This window comes from Vitis riparia, chromosome 7 (genome assembly GCF_004353265.1).
Source record: "Vitis riparia cultivar Riparia Gloire de Montpellier isolate 1030 chromosome 7, EGFV_Vit.rip_1.0, whole genome shotgun sequence".
Classification (NCBI taxonomy): Eukaryota; Viridiplantae; Streptophyta; class Magnoliopsida; order Vitales; family Vitaceae; genus Vitis; species Vitis riparia.
The window spans coordinates 6361459-6380700 of NC_048437.1; the positions used below are offsets into that span (position 1 = coordinate 6361459).

The following is a 19242-nucleotide window of genomic DNA, read 5'->3' on the forward strand; positions in this document are numbered from 1 at the left end:
ACTAAATTGGATATTAATTGATTAAGTAGATTATAACCGGCCAATTAATCCTAAAAATCTGCAATGAATTAGAGAAGAGGTCTATGAGAACATGAAGAGTGTTTGTGGGAGCGTGATGAATCAAAGACAAGTTTGACCACTGCCCTTTGGTCGGTTGTTGAGTGGGTGTGATCAGTGGACACATGAATATATTCTCTGGGGTACGCATTTGTGAAGAATAATAATTGTATCGTGACCTCACTCCATGCTAGTGCATTCGATACAACTGGACACGTTATTGGGCCTTGGATTGTGGATTACATCGCATCACATCGCATCGCATCGCATCACTCCTCAAAGGCCCATCCCAAAGGCCCACGATGGACCCATTCCCCAATCCACCCCTGGCGCTTGTCTCCACACAAGGAAAGGTTCATGCGTCACAGTCCTGTCACTTTCTCGAGAAAAACGTTTCCTCTGTTCAAATATGAAATATTCAAACCTACTCTCACCACCGTTTGTCGCTTGTCACATGACTCACCTCACTCCAAGACAGTTTTCTAGTCAAGATTTGGCTTACAACGGTTTGATCCCAGTCCCGTTGCTCTTATGATTTTGCTGTTGATTTCAATTATATTGGGGTTTGATCGTCTAAGTGATATGCTTTGGTGGAATATTTGCTTACGTGCTGCATTGGAAATGGTTTACATTTTTTTAGTAGTATTGTGGTCCTTGAACTGTTTGGTGGGTCTCAGACAGTCAGACGGCTAGGTTTCTACATAACATGATTTGCTTTAATATCCAAATCAAATGGGTTTATTTTTTAATATTCTTTTTACTTGACCTTTTTGATTTTTAATTGCTTTGTTTTCATGTATCATTCCAAAACTTTCCTGTTGAATGTCCTGTGTTCTACTACTTAATTTGCCATTTTTGTGACAATGCTAAATTGATAAAGGTATGATTACTTTTATTGGTTTTCCCTCACGCTTTTGTAATTTTTTTTTTCCTTTTTCCTTTTTTTTTTTGGTGGGATTAAGGATATTGTACATTTCTCACTTTCTATGGATGCTCATGCCGTTGGTGAATCTTTTTTCTGATTTCACCATGTTTGTCAGACAGAATAAGTTATGGTCCCTGACATGGGTTCAGATGAACTTTAGTTTTGAGAAGCTTTCCTGCTTCTTTTGTGACTATTGATTATTCACTGATCATCTTGATGCTAGTGTTGGAATCTTATCCAATATGTCAATTCTTTACTCTCTTTAGCAAACATATATAAAAGAAGGGCATCTAGACCCCATCATCCATAGCAATAATAATGATAAGATTTTTGACAGCTAAGGAAATCGATGCGCACATGGTATTTTTAATTTTTTGTGAAACTTTACAAGAAAATATGATCCGACTGATCTGTAACCGAATTTATGGTTGGCGCCTTCAACGATGTCGATTGGTTGTGTAGCTCATCTCAATCTGAGAAGCATACTATTGTATGCTTTGGGGATTTTTCAAATGAAGTTGTTCTCTGCAGCAGTTTCAAGAAATAGAGTGAGGATCAATATTTGAATGTAGTACTGTGGACTCTTGACATTTCTTTAAAGGGCGAGAAAAGAAGTTTTACCCTCCCTAGGTTGTCTTGCTGCTGTCTGCTAACATCGTTGCTTAGGCTGGCTTAGCTCGAGATGGATGGGGACGGCTGAGTCCTCCCCAATACTAAAGCCATATGGAATGATGGTATTCGTGCTTGCGGCAGTCACGTCTCTTGTGCTATAAACCTGAGACATGAGGCATTGTTCCTAGGCTCATTTAGATAACTAGTTTCGCTTAACATGGTTTAAACATTGTGATTGTATAGATGTTAGTAATTTAACCAATGTACCTTCTTATACAATTCCATGTTCTCTTGGCGAATAAGGGTCATCTTCTTGTGCAGTTCCACATTTTCCTGTTGAACAAGGTTGCCCTGTAAACAAAATACAAAAATTAGCTTATTATAACTGAAATCATTCTTGTGTAAGTCTTATGTTAATGAACAGCTGTTGTTTTTGGAAAAACCCTTTGCTTTAGCTCCTCTATTTCATTTGTTAGGATTTGCTCCTGCAGAAGTTAGAGAACCATGTTAAGTGTTATGCATGCAGAACGCTCTTCATGTGACTGTGCCACATGAGAGTAAACACAAAGGATTGCATGGAGGACTAAGGTTTCTGACCTTTTTCATGTGGACACCTCGCAAACTCATTTCCAATTGGTTCTCTAGATTTTGCAGATCCTTGACACTCAAACCATAAAGTTCTTGGCCCATCAGTTGCCTGTATTTTCAGAATGTGAATGTAGGTCCATTATTCTTTAATGCATATTCCAATATTTGATGCCTTGTCGTAATTTAATAGCATATCTTGGGAAAATAAGGGAGGTCAGTTCTCATCATCGAAGTACCTCTTTTATCAGCTATTTCATTATTGATAACTATAAATTATGAATGTTAATGTAATGTGCTAGTGTTTAAAAATAACAGCTTAAGAAACAAGTTTTAGACCTGTTTGTAGACTGTTTCGTGTAACCATAAATTACTGAAAAGAGGAAGTGAAAACATTTGACCTTGTGGTTATTAAGTAAATTATATGGTTCTGGAAAATAACCAGAGTCTGTATTTTAATGCATTTCTTTGTTTTGTTTCCTTTATGACCACAGTTTCGTCATCCAGCCTAGTCCTGACCTAGTAAATATAGCTGAAGGGACCCAGCTAACTAGACACAAGCATTTATGCTTGTCAAATATGCTTGTCTAATATTGACAATCCCAGCAACAAGCTATAATAAGAAATGCAGTACTCTGTTGACCATGGAGTAAAACAAAAGCATAATGGTGCATCCCATGATGTTCGTGTCTACCCAGGCTGAATTAAACTTTCCCACAATGTCACATATAGTTCGTGAGACTTCACATTGATGAGTCACATGGTATTGTTGGTTGCCTGGACAAAATCGTTCATGTACTTGTTTTATCCACCTAGAATGTCTTTGAATGTTTTCTAGTTTTAGCAATATCTTGTTATTATTTCATTTTTGATATCAGTCTTACATCTGAAGGGCCAAAAGAACTCCTAGTGGACATTTTAAATGATGCTATAAAGTACACCATGACATAGAAAGCTATAATGGTACCATCAATTCTTATAATGTGCTACTTTCAGGTTAATCTCCTTTTCTTATCAGATCAAGTAATTTGAAGAAGAAAGATTGTACCTGTGGTTTTCTTGCAAGTTCTGTAGTTGTTGCCTTAAAATTGCTGCTTCTCTCTGCCAAAACTAGCAGAAGTGCAATGGCACGTATTAAGGTATGGAAATATATAAGATACTTGCTACCACTATGACTAAATAGAAAAATAAATACTTTTTAAGTTCCAACCTCCATGAATTTGACATTATAGAAATAAGATAAATTCTGAATCTACATCTTTTTTATGTAATTCTGTTATCCCTTTTGATCAACAGAAAAAAAAGAAGGGAAAAGGATAAGCTTCCAAAACTTAATTAATGTGAGGACAACCTTATATGATAAAGTTAGTGTATTGAAACCACTTAAAGAAATGAGCCAAGCTACTAAAGTATTTGTTTTGCAGTCCAGGGCTTTTGTACTAATAACGATATATATGTTTTTTTTTATGTGAATTTTTTGGTAATTACATTTCAAATTCCTTTTGTCAATATTCTTTAAAGGTGTTTGTTGATTATAAAATTTTAATGTGATCAATCAGTAGTGCAAGTTTTTGGATTTTATTTATGCATAATGGAAACTTGGCATAACAAAAACCATGTTGTGTTATAAACTGATCAGTAGGCGGCTCATGTTTTTGCCAGGATTCACAGGTGAAGGAACATGCATCATGCATATAAAGTCATTTCATGTCAATATGTAAATGTGGAAGACAATGTGGTTGGGTTTGGTTTTCATATGCAACATCCAATTCCCATATTGTTATATCATAGTGTTCACAAGCATCTTGCAATCTGCATAAACAACATAATACAAACTTTTGATGGTTTACCAGTGACTTTTCTCTTATTTCATTGTTATGACTAACACATCCTAAAATAATGGTTATACTTGGGCATCTCTTTGTTTTCCAAGTTTTAGTCTTTTGCAGTTCCCTTAATATATTAGAATTTTATGTTTATAATGGTTATAATATGTCTTGTTGGATGGTCCTATAGAGCAGGTTTTCAGAGTGTGCGACGGTGCTAATTTACATTTTCTATGCATGAAACTGAATATTAAGATGATTTTTCCCGGACATTGGAAGAGTCTCAACTTCATAATCTGTTATGCTTTCACACAGTTTCAACTTTCTATTCTGTGATGCTTAAGCATAGTCATTAGGAGAAACTTATCTTTTCTCTCGGTGCTCTTCTTTATTTTAAACTTGGAAAGTTCATTTTCTTGACTTTTTCTTTTTTATTTTTGATAGGCTAAATAAATTCATTAAGAGAGCCTAACAGAAAGGGGTAGCACTCCCCAAGTGTACTGAATGTATACATAGGCATCAAAGAGAAAAACAAAAACAAAAGAAAACTAACTCCTTATGCAATCAATCAAATCCATAAGAGACATATTTAAAGACCTAAAGAATCCCTAGTCTGTCCACTCACTTAAAATACTCTTTTAAAGCCTGAGGTGTGCTTTCCTCATTGTCAATAGTTCTTGAGTTCCTCTATATCCAAATGATGAAAAACAAGTGGAACAGGACTGTGCTCCACAAATGTACTGAATGTATACATAGGCATCAAAGAGAAAAACAAAAACAAAAGAAAACTAACTCCTTATGCAATCAATCAAATCCATAAGAGACATATTTAAAGACCTAAAGGATCCCTAGTATGTCCACTCACTTAAAATACTCTTTTAAAGCCTGAGGTGTGCTTTCCTTATTGTCAATAGTTCTTGAGTTCCTCTATATCCACATGATGAAAAACAAGTGGAACAGAACTGTGCTCCAGACACCTTTTTATTTTATTTTTTATTATACATTTTTTGCCTATAAAACTCCCATGTTAACAAAGTAAAACCTATTTTTACTGATTGAGGAAGAGCCCAAAAAAGATCAAAGTGATAGAATAGGAGTTTCCACAAAATACAGGCCAAACTCAAATGAATTGGAATGTGATTGGCTGGTTCCTCACAAAACTTGTAGAAGCAGAAGCAATTAGTTAAATGCCTACCCCAATCCATAAGCAGATTAGTAGTTAGAAGTTGAAGAAAGTCACTTCAGAAGTGTTTGAGACCACACTCCTTCCGAGGGAAAAAGGCAACAAGATGAGTCAATGATCTATAAAAGGATTTAACAAAGGTATCTTGTTCTTGGTGCCTCTCCACTCTAGACAACCCTAACATCCTCTAGGCACCACCATCCACTGAACCTGTTGCAGGAAAAGACTCACACTCTCCAACTTTCGGTCTTGAAAATCTCTCAAAACAAGGACTCCGCCTGCCTGTACCACATTGCAAACTCCAAATATCAGCCCCCTAAACATCCTTGTTCTTGGCAATAGTAAACAACTGGGAAAAAATCTTTCAATACCAAATCTCCACTCCAAATATCCCACCAAAGTTTTGCTCCATAGCCTCTTCTGATAGTTTCCTAAAAATCAATTTCAAACCCTATCTCCCCTCCCTAGAGCACCAACCTACCCATATTTTCTTGAGATAACTCGTCTCCACAAATTGTGCTGATCCACGTGAAACATTCTCTACCATTTACCCAGAAAAACCTTATTAAATATAGACATATAACAAAGATTCAAACCACACCTCCTTTTTTGTGAATAAATGATAGGTCATCTGATGTAGAAAACAAGAGTGTGATTATCTATAATCAAATAGGTAGGGCTAGGATTTCACTTGTTGTGGATTTAAGTGGAACTGTCATTATAGGTTGTGGTAACAAGGAAAAATAAGATAATGTTCGAAGATTAGCCCAAGAAATCAATAATTAATTTTCTTGCCGTATATTTGATTTTTCCTACCACATTTTTTCTTTGGTAAAAGTTGACCATGATTTTTGTACCAAGAATCTAGGTAAATTTGCCCTTGCAATCAAATTGCTTGATTTCAAGGGATTGTTTATTGATATGTAGCTTAATTTAAGGGATCTTGTTGACCCTTTTTTGTACATATATTGTAAATTAGAATGTAATGAAATGTTCAAGAGACACTTAGAGATGAGAATTGAAGGAAAACAATTAATGAGGAGATTTGAGCCTTAGAAAAAAATTGAGACATGGGATAGTTGAGCTCCCCAAAGGGAATGAAACAGTAGGTTGTAAGTGGATTTTCATAATTAAATACAAGGCTGATGGGAGAATAAAAAGGTATAAGACTAGATTAGTAGCTAAGAGTTTCACCCAAACTTATGGTTTTGATTACCAAGAGACCTTCGCAACAGTGGCAAAAATGAACACTACTCATATTCTATTATTCTTAGTTGCTAATCTTGATTGATCTTTGCAGTAATTTGATGTGAAAAATGTTTTTTTACATGACGACTTAGAAAAAGAGGTATACATAGACACTCCACTCGGGTTTGGTGGCAAGGCTTGAAAGAACAAAGTCTACGAAGTCCCTTTATGGACTTAAACAATCTCTAAGAACATGGCTTGAGAGATTTACAAAATCAATAACAAAAATGAACTACCATCAAAGCCAAGGGGACCATACACTCTATTTATCAAACACAACTTCTTTGGTAAGTTGATTGCCTTAATAGTTTATGTAGATAACATTATTGTTATTGGCATTGATGAGGGTGAAATTCAAAAGCTATAACCTTATTTGTGCAATGAATTTGAGATCAAGGATCTAGGGAGTCTAAAATATTTCCTGAGATTAAGGTGACACGTTAAAAAAGGGGGGCTATTATTTATTTCCAAATAGAAATATATCCTCTATTTGCTAAAGGAGACAAAGATGCTTGGATGCAAACTAGTAGAGACTTCGATTGAGTAAAATCATAAACTAGAAGGAAAAATAAAAAATGATATGGTAGATTTAGATCTTTATCAAAGATTAGTGGAGAAATTAATTTATTTATCTCACTTCTGAGTCCTTGACTAGACATTGCATATGTTGTAGGTTTGGTAAGCCAATTCATGCATTCACTACATGAATCTCACATGGAGGCAATATACAAAATCCTATGTTAGCTAAAGTTTACACTAGGTTAGGGAATATTATTTCATAAGATAGGAAATATAGAATTGGAAGCTTACAGTGATGCTGATTGGGTTGGACCTTCTTGGGAGGAAATCTAGTTACTAGGAGAAGTAAAAACAATCAGTAGTGGCTAGATCTAGCATAAAAGTTGAGTTTAGGGCCATGGCTCAAGGGATTTGTAAACTACTCTGGATAAAGATCATTCTTTATCCATAAAGCCATATTGTGATAACCAAACTGCTCTAATGTTTTTTTTTTTGATAGGAAATTTTTTTGTCCTCATTGGGACTTGAACCTGGAACCTCCTACAAACCCTCCCTATCCCTTTACCACTTGAGCCAGGCCTCAAGACCAACCAAACTGCTATAAATATAACCCATAACCTTGTTTATCATGATCAAACCAACATGTGGAGATAGATTGACATTTCATCAAAGAAAAACTTGACATTGGCTAATTTGCACTCCATATATCCCATCTTCTAAACAATTATCACATATATTAACACAAGGCTTATGGAGTTCAACTTTTTATGTAATCTTAGACAAGCTGGGAATGCAAAATATCTTTGCACCAATTTGAGGGGATTGTTAAAAGATTAGCCTAAGAAATTAACAATTAATTTTCTTGCCATATATCTAATTTCTTCTACCATATTTTTTACCTTTTTTTTTCTTTTTTTTTTTTTTTTGTAGAAGTTGACCCATGATTTTTGTACCAAGAATTTGGGCAAATTCCATATAGGACCCTTGCAATTAGGTTACTTGACTTTAAGGGTCCTTTTTTGATAGGTAGCTTAATTTCTTTTGTATATATATTGTAAACCAGAATGTAATGAAATATATGATAGATTATTTTTTGTCAGATAAGAAAAGAAGAAAAGAGAAGGTAAAAATAAAGCATTAGAATCTCAATAAGGTTTTAAAGGAATTTAACCTAGAAGGAAAAAGTAATGGAGTCTCACCATCACAAGCAAAGATGATTCTTAATCTTGTTTGAAGACTTATATCTCCTAACTGATAAAAATTAAAGCAAAACTATAAAGCTAAGTTTTATAAATTCTACTATGAGTCAAACTAATTCCTCATAATTTGATTCCTCATTCTCTTTTCACTTTTCTTCATTTTCTAATTACACTTTGAAGATGAATCCTCATCAATCCCCTCCACTCGGAGGAAACTCGACCTCAAGTTTTTGCAGCTGTTCCACAATATATTGAAATCTAAAGCAATGCTTTCTACCTTTTCTTTCTTAGTTGTTCCACAAAAAAAAAAAAAATGGAAAATTCATTATGCATAGGATACAACCACCATCGAGAGCCTAACATCTCCTTCACTTTGTTTAAATTAGAATGACAGCTCTAAGCTTCTTTCTTTATAGCCATTGATTAACATAATTTTGTACTGATATAACAGCAGCTGCCTTTCGTTTTGCTGCATATATTTTCTAAACAAGATCACCACTGCAGTGTGCTTAGAGTGTAGTTTCGGTTACTTGGGTTAAAACAAAAATCTTGCATATGACAAATACTAGAAATTGTTCCTAAATAAGTCTTGCTGCCATGACCAAGAACTCAATCCATTTGGACTCTAAATCACCAATCTAATCAACACTAAGAAACACTTTGGTCTTCCTTACTTGCAAAGCTTCAAGTTTTAACTTCTGCAAAATTTTCTTCTTTGTAGTTCTCTTATCTAAATTTTTCCATCCATGTTTTCCCATTCAAGTCCATGCATAATGAGCACCGTTCTTGAATGTGTCTAATTCCTTAATAGGTGGAATTTCCTTCATTGGATGGAGAATCTTCTTACACCCATTTTCTACAAGTGTGGAGTATTTTAATAACCATTGTGTTAGCTCTTCGATAAAAAGGTATGGCCTTCCTAGCAACATATGACAAATTTTTATTGGTAAGATATCACATCATATTGATTCCTCAAAGACCTTGCTAATAATGTATGTAACTAAACAATGAGAATATCAAAATAGAGGTGTCATTTACGTATGCTAGTTAATAAGGACATTCTTAGGTTAAGCTTTTCAATGAAATCTTATGAAGCCATATTTAAACTACTACTTCCATTGGTAATCATAGTACAAAGGCTTGCTTGGGAAGAAGCACCCATATGGAAAAGTAGCACGTTGCCAATCCTCTCCTTTCTTTGTCCTTAGAGCAACCAATAATGTTGCATTGCAAGGCTCTTGGGATACAACCTATGTTGCATGGGTTTAGGTATGAGTGTCGGATGTGGGTATTTGTTTAGGTATTTGATCCTTCACAACTCAAATTTTAGGATATGAAGACTCGGCTAAAAAGAATATAAAAAACTAGCATTGGTACTGAGATACGATATAATAAAGGAAAAGTTAATTAAAAATAAATTAGAATTAAAGATATCTTTTTTAAAAGTTCCCATCTTTTCCTTTTAATTTTTTTCCTCTTATCCCTAAATGTTCTTCCAAAAATTCTCTTTTTAGCTAACTGTTTTTTCTTTTCCCTAATGTAATTATTCCTAAGTTGAAAGGATAAAAGGATATCAATGAAAAGATTAGTCACACGCAAAGTAAAATAGAAGTGTCCAACAAGGATCCCATGTCCACACCCATGTCATGTCGTGTTGATATAGGTACATTGGGTGAAATTGAAGGGTCTAGGTGTCATAGGATAAAACAGTACAATAACTACCTTTTTTACCAAGTTGCTCATCATTATTAATCTCATGTTCCTTTGGATAAGGTTTGGATTCAAGTTTCGGTTCTTCAACACAAAAGTGTAGCCTTTTGGTTGGAAAGACAACCACGTAATGACCATGTTCCCTATACTTGAAGCATAATGGAGTTATGCCAACCCTTTTTTTTTAACAAAATGCATGGAAGTTTGACCTTTTTAACATTTTTGTTAGTTGCATTAGAAGATTGTTGATTGTTGCCTCCATTTCCATCAACGAGAGTATTGAATTTTATTGTACTTGCAGGTTTACTTCTTGTTTGATTAGAGAAGACCACCGCTTAACCTTGGATTTAATGGCAAGTTGGTAAACATCCTCTATTGTGTTAGTATGTGCTACTACCATCTCAAGTTGAATCTCCATTTGAAACCCATCATTAAAACAAGTGTTTACTTGAGCCTTGTATTCTTTCGCCTGGTTGCAAATAGTCAACTCATGAAATTCCTTATTGTATTGTTCAACTAATCTATTGCCTTGTTTAGGTGAGAACATCTTAGCTGCAAAAGTTGGTATAATTAGTTGGGAGAAAGTGTTCTTTCATTTTCAACTTCATCTCATTACATGTGCTTGTTATAAAATTACATCCTTTTTCAAATGCTTTGTGAGGTGATTTTTCAATGTAATAACTCCCACTCCCTTTCCTTCTTCAACTAGTAGTTTTTTATGATTTCTCTGTAATAACTTCATAATTTCTTCTAGTTTGGTTGTTAAGCTTCATTATGGCCTCTTTTTGTGATTATTGAAGCTTCTTCTAAATGCGTTAAAGTGGCATCTTGATTACTAGAAGTAGTCTTGGAACTCATGCTTGGCTAAATTGCTTTACTCCTTAGTTGCATGCACCTTCAGGCCAAGAACTTCGGTTGTGATGCCAAAATTAACGTAGGACAACCTTAGGATGGTTGTCTACATTTAAATGGTTGGGCTAGGATTTCACTTGTTTAGGATTTAAGGAGAAGAACTATGATACCTAGACTTTTCTTCTTCACTAGCATATTGTATTAACAAAACATGTGTGTGGGTGTGGGTTTCTCGTTGGATACTCCTACTTTGCTTTAGATATGATTATTTGATTTTCATTGATTGATTGATTGATTTATTTTTTATTTTTAACTTAGTAGATTATTACATTGAAAAAAGAGAGAGAATTTAAAAATATTTAGGTATAAGGAATAAAAGCTAAAGATAAAAGGAAAAAAAATAGGAAACTCTTATTAAAGACAATATTTTAATTGATTTCTAATTGTTTTTTTCTTTATTATATCGTTTCCAGTATCCATGTCTAAATTTTGGATCCTTCTTAGTAAGTTCTTTGCATCCTAATCTTGGAGTTAAAAGAATTTGATTGCTAGAAATGTATCTACACCTTACACCTCCAACCAAGACCAAGCAACATAGGAGAGGAATAATTATTTAAGCTTGTGGTAGTGGGGAAAATAAAATAAAAAGTAGAAAAAGAAAGGATAGAAAAGAAGAGATGAAATAAAGTCTTAGAATTTCATTGAAGTTTTCTAAGAATCTCATCTAAAACATAAGGGTATTGGAATCTCATCATCACAAGCAAAGATGCATGAAAAAACTAATTTAATTCTCTATTTTATTGAAACCCAAGATCTATTAGGACTCTAGTTAATCTACTAGGATTCTATCTCTTTTTCTAAGATTCCTATATCTTTGAAGCAATAAGAGTTAAAACAAAACTATAAACCTAAATTTTATAAATTCTACTATGACTCAAATTAACTTCTAATTTGACTCTTCTCTTTTTTGTTCCTTTTGTGATTAAACTTTGAAGATGGATCCTCATTGCCATCTCACGCTTCCTTTGTTTTTCATTTTTTCTTTTCTTTTTTAATATTTAATAGTAATTAATCATTTTGTGATGATGATTTTTTGTTTATCTTAGTCAATAAAATGTATGAATGCTGTTATGTTCTGCATGCATGTTGAGATATGATGCTTGTAGGATAAGAAGTGGAAGCTAAATATAGGAAGTAAGTAATCGTAAAAGTTTGTAAATTGGTAGATGTGACATCAAATCATGGTAATCTTGTGGTGTTCTTGCAAGGTCTAGCACTTGAAGACTCACTAATGTAAAACTTCATTGATTTCCTTTGAAGTGCTTCATATATGTTAACTTTTCTATTGGCATAATACCATTAAAGAGAGTCTTGACAAGATGCTAGAATATTGCAATACTATCCGCTTTGCTCCTGATAGCATTAGTTGTGCTTTTTGACACTAGCTGAGAGTGGGGAGTTCTTTGTTTGAGAGAAACTACCATTTAGATGGGAAAATTGAATATCATTCACTGAGACAAAGGACAAAGAATGAAAAAATGGATGACAAAAATCATCATTACAATGAAGAAGCATAAATGCTTTTATTAATGCCTTGATGAATGACAGAGAATCCTATGATTCCTCTTTTTTTTTGTTTTACTATTTGTAATTCTCTTGTTAGACAATGAAAGACCTTCTGAATTGGGTCTTTTACAAGGTGGCATTGATGCAGAAGGTTTCAAGATATCTACCCTGATCCTAGTGATTTGAGCCCCATGAAGACTATATATGATATAGAAAGAACAAAGAAGAACTAAAGAAATGAGCAGAATAAGAAGAATAAAATGTGAGGGAAGAGCAAGGCTACCTAAGTATCTCCTCTCCTTCCCAAGGTAGTTAATCTAAGCAAAAGTGAAGAAAAGTTAGCACTCTGAGTTTGTCATACCAATTTCTAATCCAGTGCACATAACTAATTTTGACCTATATAGCACAGACATAGATAACAGGGAGTCATGCGTGCCAAGCTAGAACATTGTCACTGTTGGATGTTTCCAAATTGGTGGAAAAAAAAGTGTTTTGGGTGCCCCATTGCTTTTATATATTTTTTTTAATTGGACACAACCTTAGGGATACAGCATTCAGGAAGTTCGATTCTATCGGTAGCAGTGATACTCCTAAGGATTAAGATCAAAATACCTTACTTCAAAACTTGTTTCCAAACATGAGACATCTGGAGAGAGGACAAGAAATTCAAAATGTCCATGCGATTACGTGGTTGGGGATTTATCACTTAGTAAAGACTGTCAAAAGCAAATGATATCTTTTTGAAGAAATTGGCAAGTTTGAATGTTGTATGTAGAGTTCCAAGTAATGCAGTGATGAAAAATAAAATGGGCAATATTTCTACATGCTTGATCTGTTCTTGGAATACAGGATTCCTAGACATTTGAATGGCACTCGAGTTGCAGAACATGAAGGATTGGTAAAATACTAAAAAGTTAGGGAAGATGCCATTTGCGAAAGTTTCTGCAGCTGTACTAGCCATTGTGTGGTATTTTTCTTCAGTGCTAGATTAAGATACAATATCCAGGTATTAGTTTTCCTTGAAATGAGTCTCCAAGGACAGAAGCTAGTGGTCAAGTGATGATAATTGTGATGATGGCCCAGTAAACAGTAAAATAGGCAAGGGGTTGCAGTAAAGAGCATTTAAAAGCCTGGTTTCATATGCAAGATCTTCAAGTTTCTGTACCATATAATATGCATGCATTCACACAAAATACACTTACAATAATAAGCATACATGCACAATTGTATGCATGCATTTGTGGTTTTAAGATTAGTTAAGTTTCTCATTGGTATTCCTCTTTCAGACAGAATGATCTGTTCTTTTGATGTCTCCTAATTCTTTAATGCATATTTAATATTGCTGTGGCTCTTCCCAAACTCTGTAAGAGGCTTCATTGTTAAAAAAAGGGATGAACTTGGAATTTTGTATCTATGATCACAGGTTCAACTAAGGCTTTTTTTTTTTTTTGTTTTTCTGTCAGTGTTAAAAAAAGGTTTTATTTTGTTGGTGCACCTATGGCATGTTTTAATTTCTTTATTTAGTCAATAACTTAATCTTGTAGACTAGGTTTTGCAATGCTGAAAGGTAAATTAAGATGGTCCTATCACCCATGCATGCATTATTGACCGCCAACCCTTTTGAGCATTACATGCCTTACAAAGGATACACTTATTGGATGATCAGAATTATACTATCAGTTCAATGTTCAGGATAAATGCCTAGTTCTTGGTAGAAACCAAAATCCCCGCTTCTACCTGCTACAGATACTTGACACAGAAAACATATGTTGTTTGCCTGTCTCAGTTGTGTCTAAAAAGAAAAAAATTCTTAATTTTCTATTATTTGGTAATACCCATACATGTTCAGCACTCATAATTAGACAAATAATGTGATGAAATTAAATCTTTTAGATATAGCTCCTTTTGTGCTGTGGAACTCGCAGTTGAACATTGAAGGATGGTTAATGAAGGAATACCTTGACTTCTGATGCTGGATTCAGCAATTGATGATTCTCCTCTTTTGATTTGTGATATCGGTCAATTGCAGATTTCATGCTGGTAAGAGTGAAGAGCAAAGTGATTAATTTTTGCACAATTCATTAACTTTAATACTGGAAATTTCAACATGATATTGTGGTATTCTAGGAAAACAGCAACAGAAATCAAAAGGGAGAAAAGAAAGGAATAAAAAGTAATGAAGGCTATAATGCAGATCATAATATCCAAATACCTGTGGCCTTTCTTCTTGGTTGCTATGTTGTGTCATACGGGTATATGTAATTCGTGATATATGCTATTTAATGTAAGAAACTGATGATTATCTGTGGTCAAGAATTTGAGATTTCCATGTTGAGGAGCTAGAATAACATACAGGTTTTAAAAGTGGAGATGTCCTCTCAGTTTCTTGAACTTTCCATATCCAAACTTAAAAGATCTAAGGCTAGTTTCCTATTTTAATTTTTAACTGAAAACCTTGACAGGATTAGCTATACTAGGTTGAATCTAAAGACTTGAGAACTGCTTGTTAGGGATACTTGGTCATTTTTCCATCACTTACTTTTCTCTGTCATAAAATATCTTTTAACATCTTTGCTACTTCCTATTTGTCTGATCAGTTGGTGCTTGAGGGGTAATCAGAAGTTCATTGTAACGTACCTCAACTTATTCTTCTCTTGGGGATGCAAACTCTCTGCAAATGGTTTATTGTACCTTGGAATTAGAGACTCCAATTTTCTAACATTGTTGTTACTCTCTCTCATGGAAAGAGATTTTTTTGTAAACATGATACTCAGAATGTTGACTATATTATAAGTTATAAATGGTTCAGTTTTATGCATGAACAATGAGATAGTTATGAAGAGATGCACATATTTTATGTATAATTTGATTCAGAACCTGTGATTCATTTTGTCACTTATCACTGCAGACTGCAGAGAAAGCAGGAAAGTGAGTGAATAAATAAAAAATGAAACTGTATGCTTGAAACTTATTCGGAGTCAGTAGATACCATTCCAAATTAGGTATTAGCAGGGCTTGTACTTGAGATTCTTTTAGTAGACATTTAGAAGAACTTCTCTCTTCCTCTCTGAAGGAGTTCAAAAAACATTTGCTAATGACTCTTTTGCTATGATGTTCCTTGCTTCCTGCTGCTATAAATTTAGGTTTGGTCAAAACTAGGCCTTACCTCTCACACTTCCCATTCTGCTCATCTGACTATATTTCATGCTAGTCCTTCCATGCATCATTCTGCTGAAATTCTAGCTGTTTTCCACTGAACCTGCCTTTTCAATATCACAGGAAAACCTGTTGATGGTTGGCTATTTTGCTTTGAAGGAAACATCATTTACATTTATTCATTCTTTTCTTAACTTTCTGTTCCATAGGGATTGCACTTATTCCTAAAATTTTGTCAGTTAGAAATTTCAAATTTGTTCTTGGTGTAACACAAAGGTTTATCTAATGTCCATGGAATTTAATAGCAATTTGGATGGAGGCTTCTTGCAAGTTCTCAACAAGTAGGTGGCCACTAAAAGGTTTGTGTTTCCTAGAAAATGTTGGAGTACCTGGTGCACTGGAAACCATTTCCTTCTGGTAGGGGTTCTGGATTGCTTAGAGTTTCACTATGGAAGTTCTCAAATCAAAGTGGGGAATCAGCCATGTCATTTGTGATATTGAGCATGTAAGGAGGTTGATTCTTTTGTTGCTTTCTTGCAGAATCATTCAGGGCTCAAACGTCAATCCTAAGAAGAATCTTCAAGCTTTAAACAAGGGTTGTATCTAGGGCCAGGGGTTGCTGTACCAATTGCAACCAGACTGTAAGTTTTATTGTGCTAACAGATGAGGTCCCTGTAGTGGTTTTGAACTGATATAGTATGGAGTGGAACATGCTTAGAAATTCTGTAAGGATGAGACAATGAGCCACTAGGCCTTGGCTCTTTATTAGGACTACAGGCTTCTTAGCAGGAGAAAAAGGGATCCATTAGATCCCAAGACATTCACTCTACAATGGTTCCTTTAGTCATGGAAGATGGTTTGATTCTCTTACTCTCATGTTCTCCTTAGTTGTTTATTTGCACATAGTTATGAAAGGCGTATATGTAGTTGTTCTCACCAGATTACCTGGTTCTTTTATTTGTTAAAACAAGGAAAGTGCCACTTTCACCATCTTTTATCCCACATCCCTCGTAGGTAAAATGAGTAAAGCAACAAGCATGCCGGTGTCCCGTCATCTCTATGTCAGTGGACAAAGCAGAGATGTGAGGGTAGTATTCTAGTGTACAGATAAATGATGAAAAAAATTTAGTTCTGAGATTAACAATGACACAAGTTGATATATAACTTATTATTAAAATTAAGTTTTGGTCTACTTTACCTTTAAAAATTTCAAATTGGGCAAAACTATACTGATTACTGACCAATGCTAATGGTAACACATCTTGAACATGGAGAATATAAAGATGCTGGCATCTAGGTTCAGCCAAAGTCCATAAACATGTTAGAAAGTAGCAAAGGATGCAATTGAAGCACAAGTGTCAATTGTGGCCTGCTTTCCTTCTTTTTTCATACCCAATGTAGACTAGATTTCAAATCGAACATTTGGATTGGACACAGGTTTGGGACAATGTTGGATTATGAAAGTATGGGTGTAGAATAATCTTAATTTAAAATTATATAGTAGTTTTTAAGGGTATGCTATTATAATGTTATGTTACCTAACACACTTGGACCAAAAAGAGAAAAAGCAAACGTAGCAAAGTTGGACTAATCTACTTAAATGTCTGTTCCATGATGAATTCCCAAAAGTATACACCCATCTCCTTATCTCAATACGAAAATCACAAGAAAGAATGATTTTTCTACGTTTCTAGATATGGAATCATGGAAAGTTGCTCATGGTCATCATCTTTCTCCAATTAGACAAAGCTACTTGGTGCACGCCAAATCAATTTGCATCACAATCCTCATCAACATCACGGAAAGAATTCAAGGAAATTAAGAAAAGGAGCTCTTCAGTGAAGCAAGGTCTCAGGTAAAATATACGGATAGCTAAAGACGGAATTATAGAAAGGCCCCCCTTTTCTAACCATTCTTGTAAAGACAAAAAGAAATGATAATTGTGTCCTTAATTAGATTCTAGTTTTCAGTTTGGGAAGCAGTGTGGAATTGCCCAAGAGAGGGCCATGGTCTTAAAGATACAAAAATATGACATGAACATTAAGTTTGAGATAACCAAAACTTTGAATGAAGAATCAATTCTAGACAAGAACAAAAATAATAAAACTGCCATTTCAGCGTAATGGTGCTGCCATGACATTCTCATATCTGGTATCTGATATATAGCTTTGCAGCAAAGTATCTAAGAAGAACACAAGTTTGGTGACACTGCAAATCACACCCAATTTTTTCCTTTCCTTTCCTTTCCTTAGTAGGATACTGAAACTTTTCATACCAATGAAAACAAGGTGTAAGAGATCAAAGACAGCTAATCCCCTATTTATACTTCATTATTTCTCACAATCTTTTGCTGTTTGTATTTCTGTTCAGTAGAGGATTGAGGGAACTCATGGCAGACTTCAGCTTAACGCTTGAACCCAGGTCACTTAAGGATTCCTCTACATAGGGGACTAGAGTCTTGAGCAGTCTTTCCACACAATCTAGGAACTAAAACAATAATACACTCCATATTCAAGTTTCTTATTCAAATTCAATCATCCTAAATGAGACAACCATGCAAGGCCTTTGCCAGCTATATGAATTATCATTTCGTTCTAAATAAAATTTTACATGGAAGTAGCTTATCCTTATCCTTTCACACATCTTCTAAATTTTTTTCATCATATCATGCCGGTTTAGGATGAAAGTGCAGTAAGCATAAAAACCCTTCTCTTTCTTATGTAATGATGCTATGGAAACTATATTTGTTGCATCACAAAACTACATGTCACAACATCAATGAACAAAGATCTTATTCATGACAGAAAGATATATGCTTATAAAAGGGAATCTAGACTTATAAAATGAATGGAAAAATCCTATGATAAATACTGAAAAACTTAATCCACAGGTAATTAACAAGACGCTACTGTAGATTCAGTATTCTTTTTATTGCTTTCCTATCAAGAAAAAACAATATGCTACTGTAAATGATAATATAAGCTTCTAAATATGCAAAAAATTTCATAAGAATTCTAAATGATAAGGTGATGAGATGCTGCAAACCTTGTGCTTGCAAATTCATAGAGCTTCCCAGTGCTGGAAAAGATAATCAGTCCAACTTCTGCATCGCATAGAATTGCTAGCTCCTTAGCCTTCTTCAACAGTCCCTTTCTTCTCTTTGAGAAGGTAACTTGCCTGCTCGTAGAATTATCGATCCTCCTAATCTCGATCTTACCTCTTCCCATCCTCACGGCTCGCTCTAGATTCTAGGGTTTCTACAACATGGAAAAGAGATATCGTAGTGAATAAACCAAATGATTGTTAGCGTAAAATGGAAGAGGATTTATAGATGATCTTACTCTTCTAAGATTCAAATTCAATGGTTGATGCTGAGAGAGGTTTGTAAGCATTCTTATTCACATCTTCTTTATAAGGGAATAAGTGGTTTTCAATGAAAGTGAAACCACTTAATAGGGAGAATATAGGACTGGTTTGAAATCCTGAAACCACTAATAAGAGTGGGGTTGTTTTACAGTTGTGTACTCGAGGATGAATCAGAAGCTGTAAAGACCTTTTAATTTTTTTTTGAGTATTTTGATGGTGTCATCCCCGTCCGCCGTATTAGTCAGTGACACCTGGGAATACTAGTTCAAGTATAGTATGGTTACTTGAGTAATTTTTTAAGGCACGGAAAATATTAATATAACACGGGTTGCACTAAACGCTTGAGCACTGTGAAGGATAATTACAAGGCGGACGCTTGGTAAAGCTTTATACTTAATGTTTAATGACTTAAAAGTGACTTTAAGTTAAATATATGCT

At 34.5% G+C, this 19242-nt stretch overlaps 1 protein-coding gene and 1 long non-coding RNA gene across 3 annotated transcripts; one reads left to right on the forward strand and one right to left on the reverse strand.

Moving 5' to 3' along the window:
* Positions 1 to 434: 434 nt before the first annotated feature.
* LOC117917690 lies at positions 435 to 15104 on the forward strand. The gene is made up of 6 exons (XR_004651740.1): positions 435 to 563; positions 3176 to 3318; positions 8966 to 9062; positions 10166 to 10225; positions 14176 to 14322; positions 14880 to 15104. It is a non-coding gene; the product is annotated as an uncharacterized LOC117917690 (long non-coding RNA).
* On the reverse strand, positions 1226 to 18916 carry LOC117917689 (MADS-box transcription factor 23). Of its 2 annotated transcripts, none has more exons than XM_034834050.1 (9): positions 18780 to 18916; positions 18484 to 18695; positions 14241 to 14319; positions 3228 to 3280; positions 2192 to 2291; positions 2038 to 2079; positions 1862 to 1945; positions 1604 to 1757; positions 1226 to 1507 (listed from the first exon to the last, which is right to left on the reverse strand). In XM_034834050.1, exons 2-8 carry the CDS (start codon positions 18663 to 18665, stop codon positions 1632 to 1634), a joined length of 666 nt encoding a protein of 221 aa, XP_034689941.1. In that variant the 5' UTR covers positions 18666 to 18695; positions 18780 to 18916; the 3' UTR covers positions 1226 to 1507; positions 1604 to 1631. The 2 variants fall into 2 exon arrangements, with proteins under 2 accessions (XP_034689941.1, XP_034689940.1); XM_034834049.1 differs by having other exon boundaries at positions 1227 to 1507; positions 3228 to 3289.
* Positions 18917 to 19242: the final 326 nt, after the last annotated feature.